The 25,797-nt window shown below is 39.0% G+C and overlaps 1 protein-coding gene and 1 pseudogene across 1 annotated transcript in view; one reads left to right on the top strand and one right to left on the bottom strand.

Annotated features, from left to right (window-relative positions):
• Nucleotides 1-457: 457 nt before the first annotated feature.
• LOC129763769 (U4 spliceosomal RNA) lies at nt 458-538 on the bottom strand (annotated as a pseudogene).
• Nucleotides 539-1,701: 1,163 nt separating this feature from the next.
• The window catches only part of LOC129762449 (protein timeless homolog), a 223,112-nt gene continuing 199,016 nt past the window's right edge, over nt 1,702-25,797 (top strand). Inside the window, exons 1-4 of the mRNA XM_055760706.1 lie at nt 1,702-2,250; nt 2,313-3,085; nt 17,405-17,528; nt 17,843-18,006. Coding sequence (XP_055616681.1) covers nt 1,825-2,250; nt 2,313-3,085; nt 17,405-17,528; nt 17,843-18,006 — 1,487 coding nt within the window. The 5' untranslated portion in view covers nt 1,702-1,824. The remainder of the gene's footprint in view (nt 2,251-2,312; nt 3,086-17,404; nt 17,529-17,842; nt 18,007-25,797) is intronic.

The following is a 25,797-nucleotide window of genomic DNA, read 5'->3' as shown; positions in this document are numbered from 1 at the left end:
ATGTTCTTCCTATCATTTTAGAACATGCCCATAGGGCTGTATTGGCCTTACTGATTATTGCATCTAAGTGCGCATTCCAGTTGAGTTTAGCATCTAGGATAACACCTAGATATTTCACTGAAGCGCTGCATATATATGCATATTTCCACTCCCCCAAGATATAAAGACTGCAGATGCTGTTTTTTTATTTTTGGTGAATGGAATAATTGTTGTTTTTGAGGGATTTATGCTCAGACCTTCTGTGGTACACCAAGTTTGTGTAAGGTTTAAGGCCATCTGCATTCTGCTCGATATCACGTCGTGCCTTCAAAGTAACGCTCTCGTTTCAGAAGTCCTCCAAATATTCATTTATTCATTCATTCAGAATTGATTCAGATGCAACTAAAAACAAATGATCACTAAATCAACGATAGTCCTACGTCACCCTTGCGGTTATACTACAGAAATAACCCACTTCCTGTTTTTTTAGTTTTCAACTAGCAATAATCGCACCTCGGATAAACCCCATTACGTTACGACATCGCCACTGCGCAAAGCTAGTCTCGGGGTCATTCACTCACTTTTTTTAAAACTTTTCCATGCACAAAATCTACAAGTATATAGAATGAATTCAACGACAAAGCACCTTTTACTTCAAATTCTAGAGAACTTCAAGCGGTCTGAATACATATTGTCTCTAGAAGAAACATATTCACACTTGAGAATTTGAATGATTGTCACATTGTATTTTTATTATTTTGGACCTATGAGATACAATAGATTGATCTTCCAAACGATCATTTCACAAAATGAAGGTTTTCCGGTTACACACCGTTTCCATAATTAGTTTTATGGATAAGGTCTGAGTTAGAACCAAAAATTCAAAGCTGAAAAAAACAAATTGGGTTATCAAAGTTTCGTTTTTGTGGAAGACCTGGTACGATATTCACTCAATCAACGGTAAATCAACGCTGTTATCATTTTTGAACTCATAAAATTTAGTTATTGAAATAAACTTCAAAACATGAAGGCAAGCTTAATGAAACTATATAACAATGCCAATTGGAATAAACATTGTTTAAGCTAATAACATTTTTTAAAAGTATGTTATGATTTTTAGTTTTCTTCGTTATGATTGTGAAGACATTTGAAAAATTTTTCGTACCATGTGATTTGAAAAAATCACCTGGAATCACTTTTTTTTAAAGTTACGATTACAGTGCATACGTTCCGAAACATTTGGGGTTCCCATACACTGTTTGGCCGAAGTCAAATATCTCTTTTTGATGGACAAAATTTGATCAACTAGTACAGATCAAATATATTCGATATTCGACACAAAACAAGATTTTTTCGGTCTGTTCGTCAAACTTGTCGGTACATGGTTAGGTTACCTTAAATATATCAGTCGTTTTTTCCATGTTCAATTTTTGACATTGTTTCCCACTGTCGATAATTGAATAATTGAATAATTGATAATTGAACAAAACAGTATTTGTACAAATACCAAATTAAACTTTATCTGTCAAAAAGTGTCAAATATTTGACTTTTGGACAAACGGCCACTTTCAGAATAAAACTATTGGATCATGTATTGCACACTGGCGACATCTGTGAACAAAAGAAAGTCTTCTAAGCCGCAAGCGCATGTGCGAACCGCCAAACGCACCGACGAAGATAAACATCAATAGAGAACAGTCAAAATCACATTCGGAAGAATTGCGCGCGTAAACTGTGTTATTGTTTTTTACTCGTCGTTAGCAAATTATTGGGATAGTTCGTGTTATCGTTAAATTCTTGCAAAAATCTATTCCTGTGTGTCCAGTGCTAGTTGATCGCGCCAACATGTCCGTTCTGCTGGCTGATGTCGATGCCACCTGTTCCTCCCTCGGGTGGGACGATGGTAGCAAATACCATATGGAACCGGATGCGATCCAGGGATTGAAGCATCTGATTTGGATTTTGAGACGTGACGCGGAGGACCATCAATACCGTCGATACATTGGCCAGAAAAAAGTTATGCAAACCGATTTGATTCCAATGCTGATGAGTAACTTTGACAATCCAGAAGTGGCAGATGTTTTGCTAAGATTGATAGTGAACTTGACCTATCCGACGTTACTGTTGTATCAGGGAAGGCACCCTAAAGAAGCGGTTGGACGGCGTAATTTTCTGCATCTGGTGGAAATTCTACAAGGATACAAGGAAGCCTTTGCTGTCCAGCAGGCTTGGGCAGCTCTTGCAGAACGCTTGCAGAAAGTGTTACAAGTGGTATGTATTGAACTGCAAAAAGGTGAATTGTGCGAATTGATATGATATAATTACGTTTCTAGGATTGGGCTGAACGTGTGGAAGATCAAGAATTAATTATCGAGAGAATTCTTACATTAACTCGAAATGTGCTTCAGGTTCCGTCCAGTGACGATTCGGAGAAACGATTCGACAATGATGCAAGTGTGCACGATCAAGTACTGTGGGCATTACAGCAAACCGGTGTTCTGGATTTAATCCTGTACATCATTGGCTCCGAATATGAACATCAGTATCATTTACATGCATTGGAAATAATATGCCTCATTTATCGGGAACAATCGGCCACTAGTCTGGCGGATGCTTCGCTGCAGCGAAGTGCCATCGAAAAGCAGCGCGACGAAATGGAACTTATCATCGCAAGAAAACGTGAAAAGGCTAAACTGCAGTATCGAGCTCCTGCGGCGCGTCATTCACGATTTGGTGGAACATACGTGATGGAAAATATCAAATCGATCTCGGACAATGATCTGATCTGTCACCAATCGTTGCAAAAAGCATTGAAAATGGAGTTCGATGCCGATAAGGACCCAGTGAAAAAGTCGTTTCGTCATGTGAAAGAAACGGGTTCGGTGGAAAGGAAAAGTGCTTTTTCAGTGCGACTGTTTTTACGCGAATATTGTATCGAAATATTGCAGGCTTCGTATAATAATTTAGTGCGAGAAGTGAGAAGAATGCTGGAAAGGCACGCGGGAAAGGAGTCGGGTGGTGGACACGACGATTCATATTTGCTTTGGGCAATCCGTTTCTTTATGGAGTTCAACAGGGCCAACAATTTCCAGTTGGAATTGGTCAGGTAAGTTTCATTACACACGTCGCAATGCTAAATGATAAGCAAATGATAGAATATATTTGCGCTTAAAGTAGGGGATAGTAACAACTCCATGCGAAAGATGGGGACCAGGGTTACCATATCTACAGAATAGAGTGGGAATGGATGTATGGAAAAACTCATCATTGAATTTCAAAAACCGACCATGTACAATTTGTTTATTGGCTCCCAAAAAAGACCTGTGCAAAGTTTCAGCTCAATCGGACATGATTACATGCACTCAAATATTTGATTTTTTGGCCACTCAAATTACGTCCCAAAAAGTCGATTTTCGGCCGAAATTTTTTTTTCGGGAAAACACCAGATCTCGACGTAATAAGACATTTAAGACATTTGGAATCAAAAAATTAAAGGAGGTTGTGTCCAAGATACGACCGCATTGTTGACGTAGAACTACGCTGTTATTTTATATAAGTCGCTTGTTTATACCTTCGGATATTATTCTATAATGCTGTGAAATTTTAGAAACAACTGCTTAGTAGAATAATCTCTGAAATGATTTTTTCATTGTAGAATCAGTTGACGATAATTGATTGATGATTCATTCTTGCCCTCGCAAAACAATCGTATGTCGCAATTTATTTCATGTCAATGCATTGAAAATTTACCTCGAAGGCTATTCCGGTGGCCTTTTTCGAAATTGACATAGACTCGGCTACAGTCGATTATATACATGTTGCACCAGCACCATTATTCCATATTTCATAACTACATCAATATATCTTTGGCACCGCAGGTAAACAACAACAATGACAACACTTGCAAGTATCAAATATCATGCTTAATGTTATTTAGTATTGCCCCAGTGGAATCGCACCTCTAGGCATCGTTTGTATAAAGTAAACCAAGCGCCAAACAAGCGTTCGCCATAGCATGCATACAGAGCCATACATTGGTGGCTTGAAACTATTAGGAATATAAACACTTCTCATCATTTTTGCGCTATTCTCAAAAGAAACACTTCTGTTAATATCACTGGCCACGAAAAAAGATGCATTACTTTCTCATGCTCGAGAGAAACGCAGCAGCTATCCTTAGTGGAGGAAGTTTTGCTACTGGCAAGCGAAACCTAATCACACACAAAATTCCAGAAAGAAATTTACTTTCTTGGTGACTAAACAAGCGAAATAACAACCTCGAAAACAGTAGCAATGCTTCATTATGATCAATATTAGCGCAAATGCAATCCTAGTTGAAGGTAGTTTTGCGACTGGCACGCGAACCCAAATAACTTATAACATTCCAGTAAGACATTCAAGATACTTGGTATTCCCAAATAATTTGTTAGTGCACAACCTTAACGTCTGCTTCGCAATAACGTCAGTTTAATGCATTGATGCATTCTCAAAGGCACCAACGAAGCCCTTATGAAGACGGAAAATAAACAATGTTAACTGCTTGGAAAAAGACTGAATTATGCCACACAGCTTGTACTCTCCTGTAACACCAATCGATGCGAATTCGCTGATGAGTTTGTCAAGAGCGACCGCCTTCACCACCAGCGGGGGGAGTTTGATTTTGGTTGCTGCCTGGGCGTTTACATTTTCGACCGACGCGCCGAAATCGCCTACTTCGCTGTTGTTCGGTGCGGTGTCACATTCGCGAAGGCTCGGTTCAGTGCGAATGCTTTTCACTGCACCAACACCGCGTGCATCATTAGATGACGCTTACCTCGAAATTTTATTGCCCCTGGCAATGCGTTCGTTTTTTGCAGGGCTCGAGCCTGCCTTCCTCTTCTTCTTGCTCATCGCACACTACGCGAAGCGTCCAATTTATGACGCGGAAAGAAGAACACACGATATGAATAACGCGAAAAACGAACAGAGAAATCAGACGACGATTTCCAAGTTGGATTACCACTGGTGGGGTCCAATCCTAGATCGAAGCGCAGCGAAAGCAAAGTGAACTGGATTACTCAACAGTCCGATGCCGAATGATGATGATGATGATGTTGGATTAAAGAGGCTCTAAACTTTGCAGTTCATTCGCCTCTAAAGCCGAATGAAAGTTTGCCTCCACTGTTTATACTCTAGGCAAGTATTCCCCTTCTTCTTCTTTTCCTTTGTTCACGGAGACTTTAAATCCTACGATTTCCCCTCCGTTGGTCGTCGATAAGTTGCTCGTTATTGATAGCTCTGTTCGGGGAAGCACTCAAATGGACAGAACAAATGTATGGGAAAATAGAAACACTTAAAGTTTTCATGAATGAATTTGAATTTGAACAGTTGCTATGTAAGATCAATTCATGCATTGTAATAGATTATATTCTTCGTTACAAGTAAATTTGATGACCGTCCTTTTACGTTTGATATGATGCCTAGGACTACCAAAATATGTGAACGGAAGAATTGTCAATCGATTATTGTATTTTACATTTCCCTCTGAAATTATTACATCTCTCATGTTTACGTAGTTCTCGAACCGCGAATGTTCCTTCACCTCTAGTGTCTGAAATGACGATTTTTCCAGGCTTCTCAGTTTCAAAGTACGTTTTAGGGAAACATATTCCGATCTACACAACGACAAGCGGGTACAAAGGTACTCAACACCGAAAAATTCCCCCGACTTACACGTATTTGCAAAGCGGATTCCTCCAGGCACTTTAATTTTGAAGTCCGTGTTAGGGAAACACAGCTCGGTGGGAACAAAAATACCCCCGACTTGCATGTATATAGAGACGTCGATTAATCTTTCGATTAATTCAAATAATCGAATATCTGCAATTTTAATCGAGTAATTTTGTATCGAATACTGAAAAATCAAAATATGAATACATCGAATAATTATCAAAGTAATCGCGACTAATGAAAAAGGGAACCATTTTTTTAAAAATACAGTGCAAAATTTGTCAACCGTAACCGAAAATATACCATACTAGTGGTCAATGATTCTATAACTATACTTCTTTTGAACTAGTAGCTATAGGGACCAAGCAGAAACATTCAATCAAATCAGCTATTTCAATAACATTCGAAGAACAGGTAATTTTCAACAGAAAAACAGAAAAATTGGTGCAATAAAAATATTGTGCATCATTTTCTTGATGTGCTCTTTTTTCAATCGTCCTCAAAAAATCACGAAATGGTAAATTTATCAATATACTGAAATACCATATCATTCAAAAACCATTATTCTGCACCATGTTCATTTCAAAATTATATTTAATGTAACTTTTAAAAGTATGACATCATATTTTTTTTATTATAATTTTATAGGGAAATTGGCATTGCAGATACATGTAATTCGGGGGTGTTTTTGTTCCGACTGAAATGTGTTTCCCTAACACAGACATCAAATCCATGCAGCGTGAGAAAATCGGCATTGCGAATTCATACAAGTCGGGGGTATTTTTGTTCCGATGGAAATGTGTTTCCCTAACACAGATTTCTAAACCAAGGTTTCTGGGGGAATCGGCTCTGCAAATAAAAGCAAACCGCGAGTAATTTTGGTCTCGCTTGCCTTTATGCAGACTGGAATATATCTGTCCTAACACGATCTTCTAAACTTAGGAACCTGGGAAAATCGTGCAGACACTAGAAGCGAAGGAACTTTCCAGTTTCAAGCAAATTCGCGGTTCGAGAAGTACGTACACTTAAGAGATGTAAACTTCAGAGGAAAATGTAAACAAAATAATCGTTTGATAATTTTTTTTTGTCTTTATTAGAGAGTTTTTCAGTCTTAGGCTGGTTCATCAAACGTTTTATAATTCTTCCATACATATATTTTGTCCTAGGCATCATACCAAACGTAAAAGGTATGTCATTAAATTTACTTGTAACGAAGAACAATCTATGACAATGCATGAATTGACTTTACATGGCATTTGTTCAATCTTTTTTCTCACAAAGCAAATGTATCGAATTCGATTGAATTTGAAAACTGTTTCATTCAATCAAGAATTTAATCAATACAAGCGAATGATTGCTAAGCTAACGTAGTCCCACGTCAACCTTGCGGTTATATCATAGATATAACCCACCCATTTTTATTTTTTTTAATATTTCCCTCTGAAGTGCAGTGCATCTCTCAAGTGTACGTACTTCTCGAACCGCGAATTTGCTTGATTTAATGAACTTCAGGCACTCAGTTTCGATTTTGACATGTACGTCGAACGCATATTGTATAATCATCCTTTGACAACGGAGAAGAGAGCGGAGAAGGAAAATTAAAAAGAGAATCCGAGAGTGATTCGCACGGCACGTATGTGAGGATTCCAAAATTTAGAGCGAATTGAACTATCGACCAATAAACAATCGTCGTATGGCCGCAGGTCAAAGCTGGCCAATAATGAATAAACAGACGGCCGACAGTTTGTCGACAAAACAGTTTAAATGCAATGCCTATCAAAATTTTTATCGGCCGATACTAAATCGGTGTAGTGTGCGCATATGCAAATCGCTCCCTACTGATTAAGTCGGCCGATCAAACTATCGGCCAACAAAAGTCTGCAGTCTGCGAGTGCTTTTAGGGAGACACATTTCAGTCGGAACAAAAATACCCCCGACTTGCATGTATTTGCAATGCCAATTTCCCCACGCTCCATGGACTTAAAGTCCGTGTAAGGGAAACACATTTCAGTCGGAACAAAAATACTCGCGACTTTCATGTATTGGCAATGCCGATTTTCCCAACGCTGCTTGGTTTAGAAGTCTGTGTTAGGGAACACATTTCGATGAGAACAAACGTCCCCATATCCATTCCGTCCAGCGCATGTATTTTTTCTTCTTCTTCTTTTTGGCTTTAAGAGGGTTTAAACTTTTCAGTTCATTCGCCTCTAGACATGTATTTCCCTGATTTCCCCAAGGCTGCTTGGTTTTGATGGCTGTGTTGGGGAAACCGTTAATCGGACCAATCAAAACGAGGTAGTTAGGGCGTTTATATAACGCTTAACGTTTTACAGCAATTCAATTGTTTATCTAATGAAAAATAACATTTTATTAATTGCGATAGATGCGTAGAAATATTGCCTATCAATTGATGCAAACATCTTTCCGATCCAGTAAGAAATGTTCGAGTTATAAGCATTCGAAATCTTTCATTTCTTCCTGCATGTTCTGTGTTTAAGTTTTCATTTTGCCCCCCATATATTCCGGTTAGACGTAGTCCTACGTCAAAATCACAAAAAATAAAAGGATGAGCGAATGAGACGCAGGGATGGTGGAATATTTCATTTATTTCACCTTGAATTTATATGATTTCTTCCCAATGAAAACGCATCCTATAGTTTCATCATATAATCATATGGATTGGAATTATTTAAAGTATTTCCGACTCTCAATGGATCATTTTCATTTGCTGTATATTTTAACGCATTAATACTGAAAGCAGCTAGAGGATGCAAACCAAAACTTCGCTCATTGCAATGTGTTCGCTATGTGCTATCTTCGGACAAACAGCCACCACAGTCCTAGCATAAGCCCGTCAGGGAAGCAAGCAAGAAATAGCCACCCAACAAATCACTAAATTCTGATTAAAGTAACTGTGAGTTATTTGACCGGCCGAATCGCACTGAAAGGCAAAATGGGCCCGGACATAGTCCTCGGCGTGAGGCAATAACCACACTTGCATCATCCGGCAGCACAAACCACCACAACCGCTACTGATGTCTTAGAGATGGTTAAGTGCGCCAAAACTTCCGGCGGCTGAATCTCACGTAGTTTTAGTCTGGCCGTAATACCGGCGGAATCACATCGTCAGGGCTCTCTTCCAGCAGGTGCTAGCCTCGTGAATGCCTCGGAACGCTTATTTTGCATTAATATGCTATCAAAATTCAAACAATTCTTTGGTCATACACATGCCCTGGGCTATGGTAATGCAACCACAGACACACACACCACATCCACAAGGACAGCAGGAGCAGCTGAAAAGGCTTTGCGCGAGAGTAGAGAGTATTTAAGACTCAGCATGGAATATGATTTGAAGGCAAAATATGGATGTAGGGATGGTCCTTTTGAAGTGCACAAAAATTGTTAAAACAGTTCGAGTCAAGAATATTAATATGTTTCCCACAAGCAGTTAAAACATGCAAACATAAGTGTAAGTGTCTTTCTGTTTTGCACTCCTCGAACTGATGTTTAAGTGTGCTTCTTTGTAAGATAACATTCATCAGACATTGTAGTTGCTCCTCCACCATACTCTTCAGTTACGCATCTATCCGGGCATGAATCCTTCGCCTCTCTAAAGTGTAACAAATTTCTATTTTGCTTAGCCTCTGGAGATTACTACTCTACCAGACGAAGAAGCATTCACAGCAGAACTCTCCGTCGGTGGTGCACAATTTGAAAAGCACGATTCAACTTAGTTAGCTAGTTAGTTAATCTTGTGCAACGGAAGAAAAGATAATACACTCTGTTTATTCAGGTGCACAAATTTATACGCCCTCCGTCCGTTCGTTCGCTCGTTCGAGTTCTGCTATCAAACTACCAACTACAGGTCTACCGTGCGGTTTTGTGTGGAACCGACTTCATCACCATTACCACAAAGGACAAACAAGACATACAAAGATAGTCAAGTTAGTTCTGTGCTTCCTTGTCGACGTGTTTCACATAGAATTCAAGACTTTAAGAACGACAGTAGAACTCCATACAAATCACTCGTCGAAAAGCAAGCTTATGGCATCCATATAGGGGAAACTAGGGTAAAACCGATACTCTAAGGATTTCCACAGATAATTCAAAACCTCCCATGTTTCTGTGACTTCAAATCGTTACAGAACTCCTCTTATACTCTCCATGAACCATCCAACAGAATATGTAGATCATTTATTAGGTAGAACTAGAATTTTGATAGAAAACAAAATCATTCCAATTTTTTCGTGTCAAAAATCGACACTCTGGGACTTTTTTGGCAATACGAAGCAAAACGTATACTTTAAGGTACCAATGAAAATAGTCAGCTCGATTTTTCATATGAAATATCGTGTGTGTTGATTCACACGATAAAATACTCAATGCAATGCCGCAGATTAGACTTTTTTTAAAACCGATAGTTTCTAGATAACAATAAATCTCGACGATTCATTCAATTCAAAGACATTTGGCGTCAACTTTTTTTAAAAAAAACCCCGATTTCTCGTACTCCCCCCTTGGGTGATTTTTTGGTTTTCTCAAATTTTGACATCTGCCGCAGCATTAGAAAATGGGGGAGATTTTCGAGAGTCAAAAAAAGCAAAAATTTGGGCGCTTCTAGGCACCAGTAGCTTAAAAAATTGTTTTCGTTTCACAATTTGAAAAAAAAAATATTTATGCGGTTGATAGGGTCCGCTTGAACAAGTTTTTTTTTAAAGTAAATAACTCAAATCCTAATGATTCCATTCTTGATCAACGTTCGATTTGGTCCTTCTATACGTTGAGATATATTGGCTTTTGGTTTTTTTGTGTGCGATTTTAGAAAATGGCGCAAAAAAACATTTGCACATAAAAAAAGTGCATAAAAACAGGTCTCACTGTATACGAAATATTAGTGAAAAAAATAATTAAAAGAATTGAAAGGAAAAATTTATACGAAAACAATATGAATAATTGAGGGAGATTAAATTATTAGGTAACAGTAAATTAGGGGTAGTGGGGGCAAATTGGTCATGGGGGGCAAAGTGGACACCTGCTTGTTTGGAAGTATAACTATTAACTATAGATGCCGTATTGATAGTCACCTTTTGTTTGAAGAATTTAATCACTTTTGAATCACCCTGCACTTCAGTAGAGCTTTCGCATGTCAAAATACAAATAAAAACAGAAATGACTCTCTCGATAGCCATTCGGCCGTAGTTCTGTGCGCATGGTATCTAAGGAATTTCTCGTGAAATTTGGTTTATTCAATCTGATATATTGGACAAATCATCAGTTCGGACGACTGTTCACATATTCTAGGAGAGGTGAACAGATATTTTGTTTAATCTCAGCGATTAATTAGCATAGAAATTATTTTGATGTTTGGGGGCAAAGTGGTCATAGGTGCATAACAACTTACAATGTTCTGTTTACTAAAGCTGATATACCTCATCACATTCTGCTCTTAAAGAAGATCCTTTCGTGGCTTTGACCCTGAATAAATATGTCAGTCCAACTAAACCAAGTCTTATTATGCGGAAAGTTATGTGTTTGTTACTACTTTTCTGTATGCAAGAGGCCAAGCTTATTTCATACATGTACCTACTATATCAAATGTGAATTGAACAAATTTGGACGGAAGGAGGCGATCTGGCGTAGTGGTAACATCCATACCTCTCACGCAGAGATCACGAGTTCAATTCTCACTCCCGACATTCTTCCAAAAATGGAACTAAAAGTGACGAACCAGCCGAAATGTGCTGAAAATCACTATAATAGAGAAAAAAAAAAAAATAATTTGGACGGAAAAAACGCATCAATCTATCCCATTTAGCTTGATATGTACGGGTGACCACTTTGCCCCCACAAGGTGACCACTTTACCTTCAAGCAAAAAAAAAAAGTTCGATTTTTCACCATCTTTTCTAATGATGAAAAGTGTACTATTTTAAATTTCTATAGTAAAAGCCGTTTGATATCTTGAAGAACAATTTTATTTTTATTTATTTATCACCGTCTTCGTCCTAGACATACAGATTGAATAATGGTTAGTAATCTATACAATATTCTTTATCTTAATTTTAAATGTGCTTTTGGACATATTCAGATCAAATTCGTCAATGATTTTATTAAACGCACGAAGACACGAGTCGAACGGATTGTTGTAGCCGTAGTTGGTTCTATGACGGGGAAGTGCCAGCAAAGACGAACTCCGGAAACGTCGAGGTGGAACATAGAACGAGATTTGTTCCAGAAGTTCAGAACAGTTAATATTGCCTCGTAGCAAGTCGAAGACGAATAAGCGCTGCATATTGACCCTCCTGCTGGATAAGGTCTCCAAGTCGATCAGTTGGCAACGGTCGGAATATGGAGGAAGATCGATAGGATCATTCCATGGAAGTTGACGTAGTGCAAACCGTATGAACTTCCTCTGTATGCGTTCATACTAATTATGTGCGATGTGTAGTATGGGCACCAGACAGTAGCAGCATACTCCAGTATACTGCGCACCAAAGAACAGTAGATCGACTTCAAAGCGTGTATATCGGTGAAATCGGAGGCGTGCCGGCGGATAAATCCAAGAGTAGCAAAAGCTTTAGCGGTCGTGATTACTACGTGTTCGTTGAACCTGAGTTGGGCGTCAATGGTCACTCCTAAATCACAGATAGATTTGACCCGGTCAAGTGAGTCCGCGTCCATAAAATATTCGTGATAAGCAACGTTGTAACGGCGACCGAAGGATATGATCTTGCACTTCTTACTATTGACCTGCATGCCGTTATCGCCACACCATGTCAGCACTGTGTTTATATCTTCTTGCAAGGTGACATGATCCAGGAGCGAGGTGATGCACCGATAAAATTTCAGATCGTCGGCAAAAGAAAGCTTAGAAGAAGAGAGCAGTGAAAACAGGTCATTGACAAAGAGGTTGAAGATCAGAGGGCCAAGGACGCTACCCTGAGGTACGCCAGACGTGATACTGAATGGTCTAGATTTTGTATAATTAACCATTACGTACGCGGAACGATCCGTCAAGTACGATCATAACCACTCCATAAGGTTAGTCGTGGTACTCCGATGTTTCATGAAGCCATGCTGGCTATCGGAAATGATCAAAGATGACACGTTGTACAACACCTTGTGTACTAACTTTTAGAAGACCTTGCTCAAACAACTCAGTATTGATATTCCACGATAATTTCTGACATAAACGCAGTTTCCGGATGTATGGATCGGAACAATACAGGCACGTTTCCATGCAGCCGGGAATGATCGGTCGCACAGAGAGCGGTTGAATATTAGAGCGATGGGCCCCGCCAAGGTGGAAGAGCAGTTCTTGAGAAGCAAGGGAGATATTCCATCTGCACTCGATGCTTTCTTGGTGTCAAGTTCCTTAAATTCTTTTTTCACATCTTCAGAGGAGAGCTGAAAAACTGGAAATGTGATGTCATATGATGGTATGTGAGCAAAGCAATTGCGACGACAAACGGGCGACACTTTGCTGAACACATTCTCAAAAAATGTAGCGAAAAGTTCCGCTGCTTCTACATTCGAGCTTGCATCAGATTCCCCGTATTTCACATTGAGTGGATCGCGGGTAGATAAACTCCGTGTTCTCACAAAGTCCCAGAAGAGTTGAGGATTTAGTTTCATATTCGATTGTACCATAGAAATATAGTTTTCGTATGATAACAGAAGAAGTTCTTTATAACTTGTTTCCACTTCTCGAAGATTGTTGCGCTCTCTCTCAGATTTTGTTCGGAAGAATCTTCTGCGTGCTTTCCTTTTTTGTGTAAATGTCGCAGCTCAGGAGTCCACCATGGTTTACCAATAACGGAGGCTCGTCTTCTCCGAGGTACGTGTTCAGTTAATACTTGATTCAACTTGTCGTAGAATGTCGAAAGTAGTTCATCCGCAGTTCCGTCGCTCATTATACCGTCCCAGTCAATGTTGGTGAGTGTGTCGTTCAATCGGTCGAAATCACAGGCTTGAAAATTGTACGACACATTTTCATTGCAGTCTTCAGGTGTGTCTGAGTCGTTCACGTTTTCTTCGAGCAATATAATAAAAGGTGGATGGTGATTGTCCACAGGTAAAAATGGAGTGGATGGTGCTAAGAGATCCAATTCATCTGGTTGGTTAACAAACACTAAATCCAGCAGCCTATTATTTGTGTTCACGAAATTGCAGATTTGTTGGAAGCCAGTGGCAAACATGTTTTCTATAAGAGACAGCTCGTCCTCAGATGAAACGTTTGATGGAATGTAACCATTCACGGCATCGTCAAACTGCCACCGGAGATGAGGGAGGTTGAAGTCGCCTACCGATATGATGATGTCGGCCCCAGAAGAACGATCTGCTATGCATTGCACTGCGTCTACGTGAGTGGAATACAAATCCGGACAGGAGCACGGTGGGAGATAGATGGCCACGATATACATCGAGCTGTGCAGTTTTCACACGAACTACGACTTGTTCAAGACGATCGCAATTCGGTAGAGGAACAAGTTCATAATTCAGGTGCTTTTTCACCGCTATCAGCACTCCTCCTCCCATAGTAGAATTACTGGTTAGACTACTACGGTCGCATCGGAAAAGTGTGTATGCAGATGTTACTTCTGCGTCATCAATGTCGGCTCGTAACTACGTTTCGGTAAGAACAAGCACGTCGAAATCGCAGCTCAGCAGCAGTAAACGTAGCTGGACAATTTTGGTGCGTAAACCTCTCACGTTCTGGTAATACACCGAGAAAAGATGATCGGTCGACTCCGAGATGCTTTGCGGTGTCCAAACTGATGATGGCGAAGGATCAATACACGCTGACGGTCTGCTGAAGTCGTTTGAGGTATCCGGTACAAAAATCAACGGCATACGAACATCGGACGGGTAAAATGAGTTACAATGAGTAACAATGAGTTGAACTATAATATTCTTCGAGAAACGGGAATTGAATCCGTATGTGGGCGCTGGAAATGGGCATATCCCTTAGGGTGATCACTATGCCCCCACTTCCCCTAATGAAAATATCATCTCCAGTACCTAAAATGGAATATAGATTTCAGATCGATTACAGCTAACAGTTCGGCTGAAATGTTTATAAGGTAACAAAGTAAAACAACTTTTTTTTGCAAAATTCAATTTTATTATTCAACATAACTGCCTTCGAGCGCGATACAGTGATTATAGCGATCTCGCAATATTTCATGGTCGCCTTACTATCAAAACGGTATTCAGCGCATCGAAGCGATCCAGCGTAAATTTGTTCGTTTCGCTTTACGTAATCTGCCCTGGAATGATCCCTCAAATCTTCCTCACTACGAGAACCGCTGTAAATTAATTGGACTTGATCTACTGAGCGTACGTAGAGACGTAGCTAAGGCTACTTTTATATCGGATCTGATTCTCACGAATATCGACTGTCCCGACCTTCTTCAAACGATCAATTTCAACATTTGCTATCGAAACCTACGCTACTACACTTTTATTCGTCTCCCTCACTCCTGCACAAACTACGGGCACAACGAGCCCGTAGCGAGTATGTGTCGAGTGCTAAACCGATGTTTTTCATCGTTCGATTTTCACCTGTCTCGCTCAACTCTCAAAAAAATGTTCCTCGTAGTTCTTAGACATTAATAAAATCTTCATTTAGACTTAGATTTAAATTAGATTTAGATATCATTAGGGCACTAATGTAAAGGCCTGTTGATATAATAAATAAAATGAAAATAAAATGAAAATTTCAATACCATTTTTATAGTACTCTTTCGGTTTTTCCAAAATAGGCCTCAGGCCTCGGTAATCACTTCATCATCGATCTTAAATTTCTTGCCAGCGAGGATTCTCTTCAGGTCTGCGAACAGAAAATAGTCGCTGGGGGCCAGATTATTCTCCAAATCTGGCCCCTAGCGAGAATTTGCGGTACATGCGGAAGCAATTCGAAGTCCAATTCGTGCAATTTTGCCATCAATACACGAAATTCGGATTTTTCAATTTTTTTTTTCACAATCACAAAAGTTCACTCTCAATGCTGTAACTCACGACCCAACCGACCGATTGCTGTCAAATTTTGACACGTATTCATAGAAAAATGGTGCTTTGCGATAGTCAAGTAGATTTTTGCAAGAGGCGCCATCTAGACGTCAACCTTATGAACTTTTTAGCCGATCTGTTACATATTAGGCTGTTAAAAAAGTCCTGCGGTATTTCCGCGAGGTGTCGTTGTAAGCGCGTAGTTCTAGTTGTATTCATTGTATCGAGTCATACTATAGCTTGTTGGAAAGGTATTTTTGCGCGCTATAATATAGTTCTTGACAGTGTTTTGTTTGGTTAAGTCATTCGTGAGTTATAGTGTCGCAAATATGGAGCAAAATAAAGAGAAAATCCGACATATTTTACAGTACTACTATACTACACACTTTTTGTGTAATATTTTTTCTCTACTTGCAAGCAAAAGTGATTTTCATTTACATAGAGCACTAATTTGATTTGGGAAAAATAATTTTCATTCACAATTTTTATTTTAAAAGTGTGTTCATTTCTTCTACAAACCCATATTGTCATGCCTACTCCCCCATGTCGTAATACAAAGCTCAATGCCGTCAACGCGGATACGTCTTGGTCAACTTATTTAGATCCCGCAGTTTCAACATCGCAACATTAATACAATGCTCGAATAATGTGGCGATAACGGAATGCGGGTCAACGGCAAGAAATGCAGGATAATTTCCTTTGGGGGCTTCAATAGTCTCATGCTTCATCAATACAGGATGGAATCGTCAATACTGGAATGAACATCGTCAATCTGTGATCTCGGAGTCATGATTGATTTTCAGCTCAGAGCTCAGTACGAGTTCACCGATACCCATGATTTGAAGACTTTGTACCGCTAGTTGGTTCGTGGTATTCTGGAGTATGCGGTCCCTGTTTGGCCCCTATTACGTAATCCATGCTTTGTCGATCGTACGGGTGCAGAAAAAGTTTTTGCGGTTTGCTCTGAGACGACTTCAATAGAACGATCCAGCTATTCTACCTCCGTATTCCGACCGGTGCACGCTTATGGGATTGGAATCATTAAGTTCCAGGCGCGCTACAGTGCAGCGAATGTTGATTTTTGACTAATGCAAGGATGTATTGATTGTCCTGCACTTCTCGCACAGATTCCACTAAACACTACTCTCCGTCGTTTTCGGAACTCATCTTTGCTAGTAGTCCCTTAACATAGAACAAATTACGGCAACAATAACCTTGGACCAGTTAAAAAGCAGAATTTCCTAAACAATCGACGCCATATTCAAATGGAAGATTTGCTGTGAGGGGCATTCGAATGTAATTTAAAATGTTATGAAAATTTACATTATGCATGACAAAAACATTGATTAAACTACAGAAAAATAATTTTCTCAAATTATATTTCATACCTGTTGTCGCACTCAATGCGAAACTTCCATTGGAATCCTTTTGTTTATCCAATTGCACGAACAACGCAAATCAAACAATTCATTGAAGTTCCCCTCGATTTTATTTTACGTTTAACATTCCGGACCAAAAAAACGCGAATGTCGATAAATGGTCTTCCCTTTTCGACCAGTTAGTGAATGTTTACTGTATTGCTAGTGGAAATCATTATTCATTGCCTGATCGCAATTCACACTGAAACGTGGAAAACAATACTGAAATTTAGATATTGCAAACAATTCTAAAAATGTTTATCTGTTTCTTTCTTTTAATCATTTCAGTGAATCACTTAGTGTACAATGTTTTCACTGGATTATATCCCGCGTCGAGCATTACGTCGAGATGATGGGATCGGATAAAACTCGGGCTCGTCTCTGGGCACGTCGTCTGCACGTGGCCGTCCAGGTAATGTTCCGTTACACTCTTTGCACAATTTTATAAATATTTAATAATTTCCCATTATTTTCAACTTCCCTCGACATGCACCATTGCTTATTCCTTGTGTTGACCATCCAACGTGGCAACATTCTGGGTCCGCTTCCGTAACATGACACACGTGAACAATATCTTCCGTCTGGTGCATCCTCTCACGATTCGATGGACATCACTTGGTCTACGATAAAACGCTGCTGCCGCTGCCTTTGTTGATGCTATCCCGGATTGGATTGGTGCACGGATCATTGATCATTTCTGTCGGTCGTGTGAAATAATGAAAACAGGCTTATCGTGAGATGCTTCACAGCTTGCAAGCGCTGCAAACCGTCGGAAGCGAAAAGGCGAAGGAGTTGTTTTCAAAGCTGCAGAATAACGTTTTCTATGTGCTCGAGTATCGCGAGATTGTCCTGCATTTGCTCATCAGCTATAATGAATCCAACAGCACAAAGTGAGTTACATAATTCTGTCAAGCACAATTTACATCGACTCCCTTTTTAATTAGTTGTCCGTGATGTGATGGGCATCCATTGGACGATGATCAGTTATTAAACCTAAATGAAGCGTTAAATATCTATCACACAAACATGCATTTTAAATCGTAAATTCTGTGCTCGAAGCTCGTGACGATGGGTTCATTATTGGTAATTACCCGTTTCGTTGCAATCTGATGGGGTTGGTGGGGACATTGATTGGTTGTACAATAAACCACAAGTGCAAGCTTATCGACAAAAAACACAATGATGATGATTTTGTTGACGATCGCAGCTTTCGCTTGTGTGGAATGTAAATTGCAATCAAAATAATAAATAATTTCAGTAGAATGATTTCCCATTTGACGACGTCAGTCGGTGTGTGTGTGCGTGTGTGTGTGTGTGTGTGTGGGGGGGGGGGGGGGTGCAATCACGTAAACTCTTTCGACGAAAGTGATTCCTATTTAGCCATCATTGAACATTCATTGCACGCGGGTGCAAACTATATCCAGTCGATCACAAGTCCATTCGAAAAATAATTTCAAATTCTGATGACCATCATTGGGGAAAGGTTGTTTAATCCCCCGCACCCGTTTGCTCAGCCATGCATTTTGTGATGCTGACGTTTGTCGGCCAGCTAGAATCCCCTGTCTGTCTAGCCGATAGGGTCAACGCGCTATGGTTGGGAACCAACAAATGCTTATATTTGGTGCAACCGCATAGACACCACACCACTATTTGTGAGCAATTCCCCATGGCTTCAAAAAACATAAAATATAGAACATTTTCAGTGCATGTAGTATGTACAACTTTGAATGAGTGTTTGCATGCTCATGTACATGTCTAGCGATCTAACTGAGATTAGCTTCGATGCAAACAGTTTCCGGTGTTGGATAATTGATGAGACTGATGCTTCAACAACCTACGAGCTATTGATGTCGAATATCCCAAATTTCTGTTTGAGAAAAATTTGGATTGTCCTGGGGATTCGCCGTCTGTTTTTGTCTATTGAAGACCGTACTCGAAAAAAACAGAAAAGATCATCAAAAAATTTATTCAAGTCGGATAACTCAAAGAGAATAAATAAACACAGATTAACCATGTTTTTACAAAGCTGGTTTATTCAACCTCTTCTCCTAGGCCTAATGTCCGCACCTTGGACTTAACGCTACCCATCAAATCCTGTGCAACACCTGCGCCATAGTTCTTCAAATCCTGGTCGTTTTTGAAGACGTTCCATGTTTTCCGGAGCTTGCCCTTCATAATCGCCCAGAATTTTTCGAATTTGCCTCCTTCGGCACAAAAACAGCATTGTTGGCTTTGTATCACCTCGTATATCTTTTTTTGTCGAAGCACTTCTTTCTTGAAAGCCATCTTTATAACCTCTTGACAGATTGTGGCGAAATTTTGCATATGTAAACATCACACTCTAAACAAGTTTTATACAAAATTTCATCAATTTCTACCCATGCAATGAAGAGTTGTACACCAAAGAAAGAGATGTATTTTCTTCGAGTACAATCTTTGAGTAAAAGAATTTGATAATCTACACTGCCTCTTCAGTTCATTACACCACTGAACCTCCGGTTATTCACAGATGGAACAAGTCTGGGAGACCTAAAATGAGGGAAAATGAAGATTTGTGTTTTCGCTGCATACGGATTCTCCAGCTGTTAAAGTACTCGAACAGAACATTGAAACCTCTCTAGAGTGTGGCTGTAAGAGGCCATACAACTCTTTCCTTATACAATAAGGATGTGTTATTCGCGAGCAGTGACAATATGTATCCTAAGATAAGATCAGACAATAGGGGGTCTTTTACGGACCAAATTTCTGTCAGATACGGACCAAATTTCTGTCAGTCGTTCTGATTTCTGATTGGTCGATTTCGATAAATTTTGTAAACAAAGTCGATTTTTCCAGTGTTGCCAATAAAAATAAATTACGTTGGGTTTGTATTGAATTTAGAAAAAAAATGAGTTTAATTGATATTACGATACTTAGTTTAGAGGAAATGTGAAGGAATTGTATACACGTTTTACCTAATTATTTTGTTACTATATTTTGATTGAATTGAAAAATTTATATATATATATATATATATATATATATACATCCATTTCATGTCAAACCGATATAGTGCTCCTCAGATTTCCATGAAAAGTGGTAGTTTCATTCTTTATTGCAAAATATTAGACCCGTATTTTTTATTTTTTCGTTAGGGTGACCTTTTCTTATTTTAGGGTGGTCCGAAAAATCATTTTTTTCAACTTTTTCCTAAAAGTGCCTTTTTTAAAAATTCATAACTTTTGAATCACTGAACCGATTTAGATGATCGATATATCAAATTGAAGCCAATTAATCTTTTTTGGAAAAATATTAGGCTTGCCAAGAAATCGAATTTTGTTTTCGTAACTATTGATTGTAGTTGTTTTTTGTTATTTTTATGTTTTTTGTTTTTATGTTTTTATATTTTATGTTTTTTCTTGAAAGCTGAGGATTTATTACATAACATATCTCGATATCGGATAGGCTTTTTTGTGTTTTTGAGTGACTTTTCAAAGTTAACCGGTCGTCCGTAAAATCATTTTTCCACTCTTATCCAAAAATAATTTTTTGCAAAAATTTATTACATTTGAACTACTGAACTGATTGAGATGATCGACATATTAAATTGAAGCCAATAAGTCAATCTTTTTTGAAAAAATATCACACTTACCGGAAAGATAGTATTCTAGTCGCATAGGTCTAGTCTAGTCACATAAGAATATTGAACGAAGACTTAAAACATGTTAAATTTACAAAATAATGACTCTAAAACGAAAAAAACACCTCTCTAGAACCCTCTTTCCAAGTTCAATACTTTTTTCAATATTTTTTCTATTAAAAATCTACCTCATTGGCTTCAATTAGATTTATTGATCATCTGAATCGGTTCAGAGGTTCAAAAGTTATGATTTTTTGAAAAAGTCATTTTTGGGAAAAAGTGGAAAAAATGAGTTTTCGGACAACACTAAAATGGAAATGGACATAAGTTTAGTTTAATAATAATCTATTTGGTTTCTGATACTAATATATTTTATTTCTACCATGCCATGCTCCTGCTATCAAATTTTCGTTTCCTTGTTTTTTTGTTTTCTCCGCTTTTTAAACGAAAAGATATAATTTTTTTTATAATGTCATTCCTTGTGTTTTGCTGACTACCAATCTCTTGTTACACTGCTGACATGTTCTTTCCCGCTGAATAATTTTTTTGATGATGAAACCAGCTATATAGAACAACGAATTTTGTTCTGTTCTGTCGAGAAAAGTTTTCGCTTCATCGACGGTGTACTCATAGTCGAATTCAATATTCATATCATCCACATTATCACTAGAATTAGATGAAGCTGAAATTCGATATGATGTCGATGCTGCTTCATTGTCCATCAATTTCTGGGCTGAACATTCTTCACGCCGCTTTGATAGCAAATCTATCAATCCAATAAGATGTTGTTGTGTATCGGCTGTATACGAAGCATTCGGTACTACGGTCATGTATTGCGAAAGAGTCACAATTTTCAAGTTATTGCTGAATTGCAATGGAGTTGGGCGTCGTTGCTTTGCACGAATCAATGAGAAAAGACTCTCCAGACAATCTTGGACGAACCGCCATGTAAATATTTGTGGGTGTCCTTCATGCAAAAGCCGATCTGTCAACCTCACAATTGCATTCGTGCAAACGATTACACTTGTTTGCCATGGTTTCCAATGTCCGTGTCCTACTTGGAGATCATACATTAACCGCACCATGGTCTTCAGATGAGCGATATCCTCGTCATATTTCATAGGATCATTCAAACAAAATACTTTTTCTTCTGCCCTATTATTGATAAGCTCGAACCATCGAGCAAAGTCTTCTATGAAGCATGCGGTAGTAAGAAGCTCCGGTAATTCTCGTATTTCCGCATGAAACTTCAATGCTGCAGCCACCGTCCTGTTGCAATATTTTGTTGCGTTGCATACTTTCATTTTATCTATTGAAGATGTTCTGTTGTCAAAGCACACATCCGAGGCCGTTAGTCTGTGACAAAGCCGCAACGTGTTGTTTATTTCGGAGTTCACGATTGTGGTTAAATGGTCTCGATGAACAATATTGGATGTTAGCTTTTTATCACGAACATACCAATCCGGAACTTTCAGGTAGACATTGTTCAACCAGCCATGTACTGTATTTTTAAATACGTGTACGGGATCGGGTATGATCTCTAGCATTCTGTTCTCAGCGTTTGGATGAGGTATCGCAGCATTTAATGTCTCATTTTTGCGACGAATATCGATCCCCAAATCCTTCCACATGCGCTGGTTTTCGGACCCGGAATCTGTTGTTATAAAATGGACACGCAAACTGATTCCCTCTGCTCTTGAAACTGCAGACAATACAGCATTCTTCAAAAACTCTTTTTGTATAGAGTTGCCGGTGTACTCGAAAGCAACCACCTGTTTCCAGCGCGCTGCGATTCCAACTAGCATGAATACCAAAGCTTTACAGGCTAAAGTTTGGGACATAGGAAGCGTTGTTGTTCCAACAAACTGCTTCGTATTTTGGCAAAACTCATTTGCCTCGTCTATGCTCATTTCGTCTAGAACCAATCCGCAGTCCTTTTCTTCAACCAACATTGTGGAGACTTTATGTTGTAGCAGCTCGAATATATCTTCAAGAATACCTACAAAATATCATTTCATATATTAACATGCGATGAGACATATGATTATAATTACATACCAGGACTGAAACGAACTCCTTCAATTTGGCGTAGTAGAGTCCTCGTGGATGGGAACGGGAAGCCTTTTTATTAAGCTTGTCGTATCCACCTTGACATGCAAACCGAATTTGTAAATTTTCCGTAATCGTTTCATTGGACCAACGTTTGACTTTTTTAACCTCTCCTGTTAATAGCTTAATTTGATCTTCTCTGAAAAGCTTCTTCAAGGGTTGTTTTCCACGAATTCTCGAGGTCAGATATCCGCATTTTTTCTTCCATTGTTTTACAATTCTATTAACGGTTACATCAATATAAAATATTAGAAAATAACATATTTTTTGACACACTACCTTTTCAGCTTGGAAATTTGATGTTTCAAACGAAATATTTCTTCCTGTAGTTGTTTATCTCCTTCATATACGTCAACCAAATCATAATTGTTCTCAATACTTTGTATCTCTTCCCATTCCTCATTCGCGGATGCAGCTAAGGTCGGAATTTTCGTAACTCCATTTTCATTGTATTTCCCATCAACAAAATGAGCCTGTATATATACTAGTATTAGGATATGTTTTAGAATTAGTTTTTAATACTTACGCTACATATTCTTGTGCTTGATTTGATTTCAAAGAATGGAACTTCTAATTCACTGTTCACGCAAAATCGAATCCATTCTTTCCGAATATTTTTGTCTTGAGGGAACCGATAAAATTTATACTCAGGATGAGTATCCGTCCTTCGCTCACAATTTAAGGCTTTACACTTCATTTTTATTTTTGAATTACGTTTTGTATAAATAAAATGGCTTCCTAACGTTGTTTTGGTTGTATTCCTGCTCATATAATAAGATAGAATGTTTTGGTTCAGACAATGAGAATCTGCATAACGCTGTAACGGTTGTCAGATTAGATTTATTTGCTAAAAAAAAAAATCCCAAATTTGTTTTGGAAACGATTATATTATAGATATGGGTATTTAAAAGACATATTTTATCCTTTTAAAGCATATTTTTGAGATTGTCTATTTGAAAATATGCAATAATCATTGAATTCGCACCAACCAAATGTTACGATTCATTAAAATAGAAATTTGAAAAATCCGATATTTTATAATATTTGGCAGCTCTGGCATCTTCATGTCATGGCTTCGTTTTTGGACGACGAAGAAGAGTAAGAAGCCAGTTGTCTGGTCTTGTCTTAGTATGTATCCATCGGGGAGAACTGGAAATTCGGACGTAAAAATATTAAAGTACGTCCGAGCCAATGTTAAACGCATCAGAGGTGGAGCCATCGAAAGAGATTCAGAATGTTCAGTCCAGTAGATAGTAGATAAAATAATCTTCACGACGATCGACCAGGCCATCATTCCAGACATTATCGAACGCTTTCCCATGGCTGACCTTTTTGGAAAGAGACTTGTTCCGTCTGAGAATATTGGAGACTCGAGCCAGCTGATAAATAGTTAATCGACTCTTCTTAAAACCGATCTGCTTTTCGGGTAAAATTACGTTTTGCTCAGAAAACACTGGTTAATTGCTTTTTTTCAAAAAGCATCGATAACTCTCAGAGAAGCCCGATCGCTAGCAGTAGATGTTGGATCCTTCCCAGGTTTCCGGATGAGAATGACTTTGGCTGACTTGCAGCACAAGGGGAAGTAGCCAAGTTGGAGACACTGGATGAAAACAAGCGCTAGAAAGTGAAGAAACTAAAACTCAAATCGTTGGGTTCCAGATTCAAGATGACGTGCGAACCAGGAGCCTTCATGTTTCTGGATGATAGTTGATATCTCCGATTCGCCAGGGAAGACGTTATGAATTGAGTGGTGGATGGCTGAACTTTGGGCCAACAGCCGTCTCATACGGATTGACCATGGTTCGTCTCAGATCATGAGAGTTGACGAGAGCTTACGAGAGCGAGAGCCTATCTCAGCAGCATTCTCTGCAGAAGTTATCAGTTGAAAGTCTGAATCAACGGCGATCAGTGGTGGAATGGTTCTAGGTTTATTTTTGAGACTTTGGCAATCTTTCAGGAAGGTTTAGCATAATCTTGAGGAGAGCGGATTACAATTTCTAAATTTCTTTTGTGAAGGTCCACCATTCGTGAAGCGATTGTAAAGAGTTTTCAAGTTGGGCTGACCAGTACGCTGGTACTGTTGTCTAAAGTCGTTACGAAGATGGATGAATTTGATGTGTAACGTTTGGTGGAAAAAATATGTTGAGGATAAACAAATAAAAAAACAAAAATAAGATTCATAATTCAAAACACGCTATAAAAGATGAAGAGTTCCCAATTGAGGGTGGTTTATGAATATGGCGATGGTTGGAACAGACTCGCTTTTCACTCTAACATCTTTCTTAACCCTATTCTCTTCTCTCCTTTTCCCCTCTTATGATCATGGCCATGTCACACTCTTAGAACATACCTGCGCGCAGGGTTTTACCCCATCTACTGAATCCGGATTCGTTTCAGGACCTCAGGAAGTGCTGTGGTACGGGTGGTCTTCGATCGATGGTCTTTCTTCTAAATGAACGGTGTGTATGGCGTATACAGTGGGATACTGCGGATACACCGATTATCGGTCGGACGTTCGGTTTGGTTCACGTCCGTTTCGCCGTGGTTGGGAACTCACCCGGTATTCAAACGAATCAATTTGTCCAGCAGCAAGGTCCTGGATAAGCCGCCTGATGAACAGGCTTTCCTGTTCACAACGGGGTTATATGAAAGCTTTATTATTCAGGAGAGAAGAGATTATGTTTCCTTTTTGCCTTTGCTAATTTTATACCGTAATATAATAGAACGGAACACTACGGAACACACTCGCTGACGGATACAGATGTTACCATCGAGGTTCAGAATATTACTTGTCTTGATTGGTCTTGACTTGTCTGGACGCTAGAACATTAGTCGCCCTGGAACAAGAAATCGTCTCGTATGTACATAACATCTCTGGCTGAGCTTCATAATCGATGGGCTTCATAATCGATGGACTCGTCAACGCACTTTAAAACCGCACCCAATCGACACG

Source organism: Toxorhynchites rutilus, chromosome 1, assembly GCF_029784135.1.
Source record: "Toxorhynchites rutilus septentrionalis strain SRP chromosome 1, ASM2978413v1, whole genome shotgun sequence".
Lineage (NCBI taxonomy): Eukaryota > Metazoa > Arthropoda > Insecta > Diptera > Culicidae > Toxorhynchites > Toxorhynchites rutilus.
The sequence above is the reverse complement of the archived record's forward strand: the minus strand, read 5'-3'. Positions and strand labels throughout refer to the sequence as shown.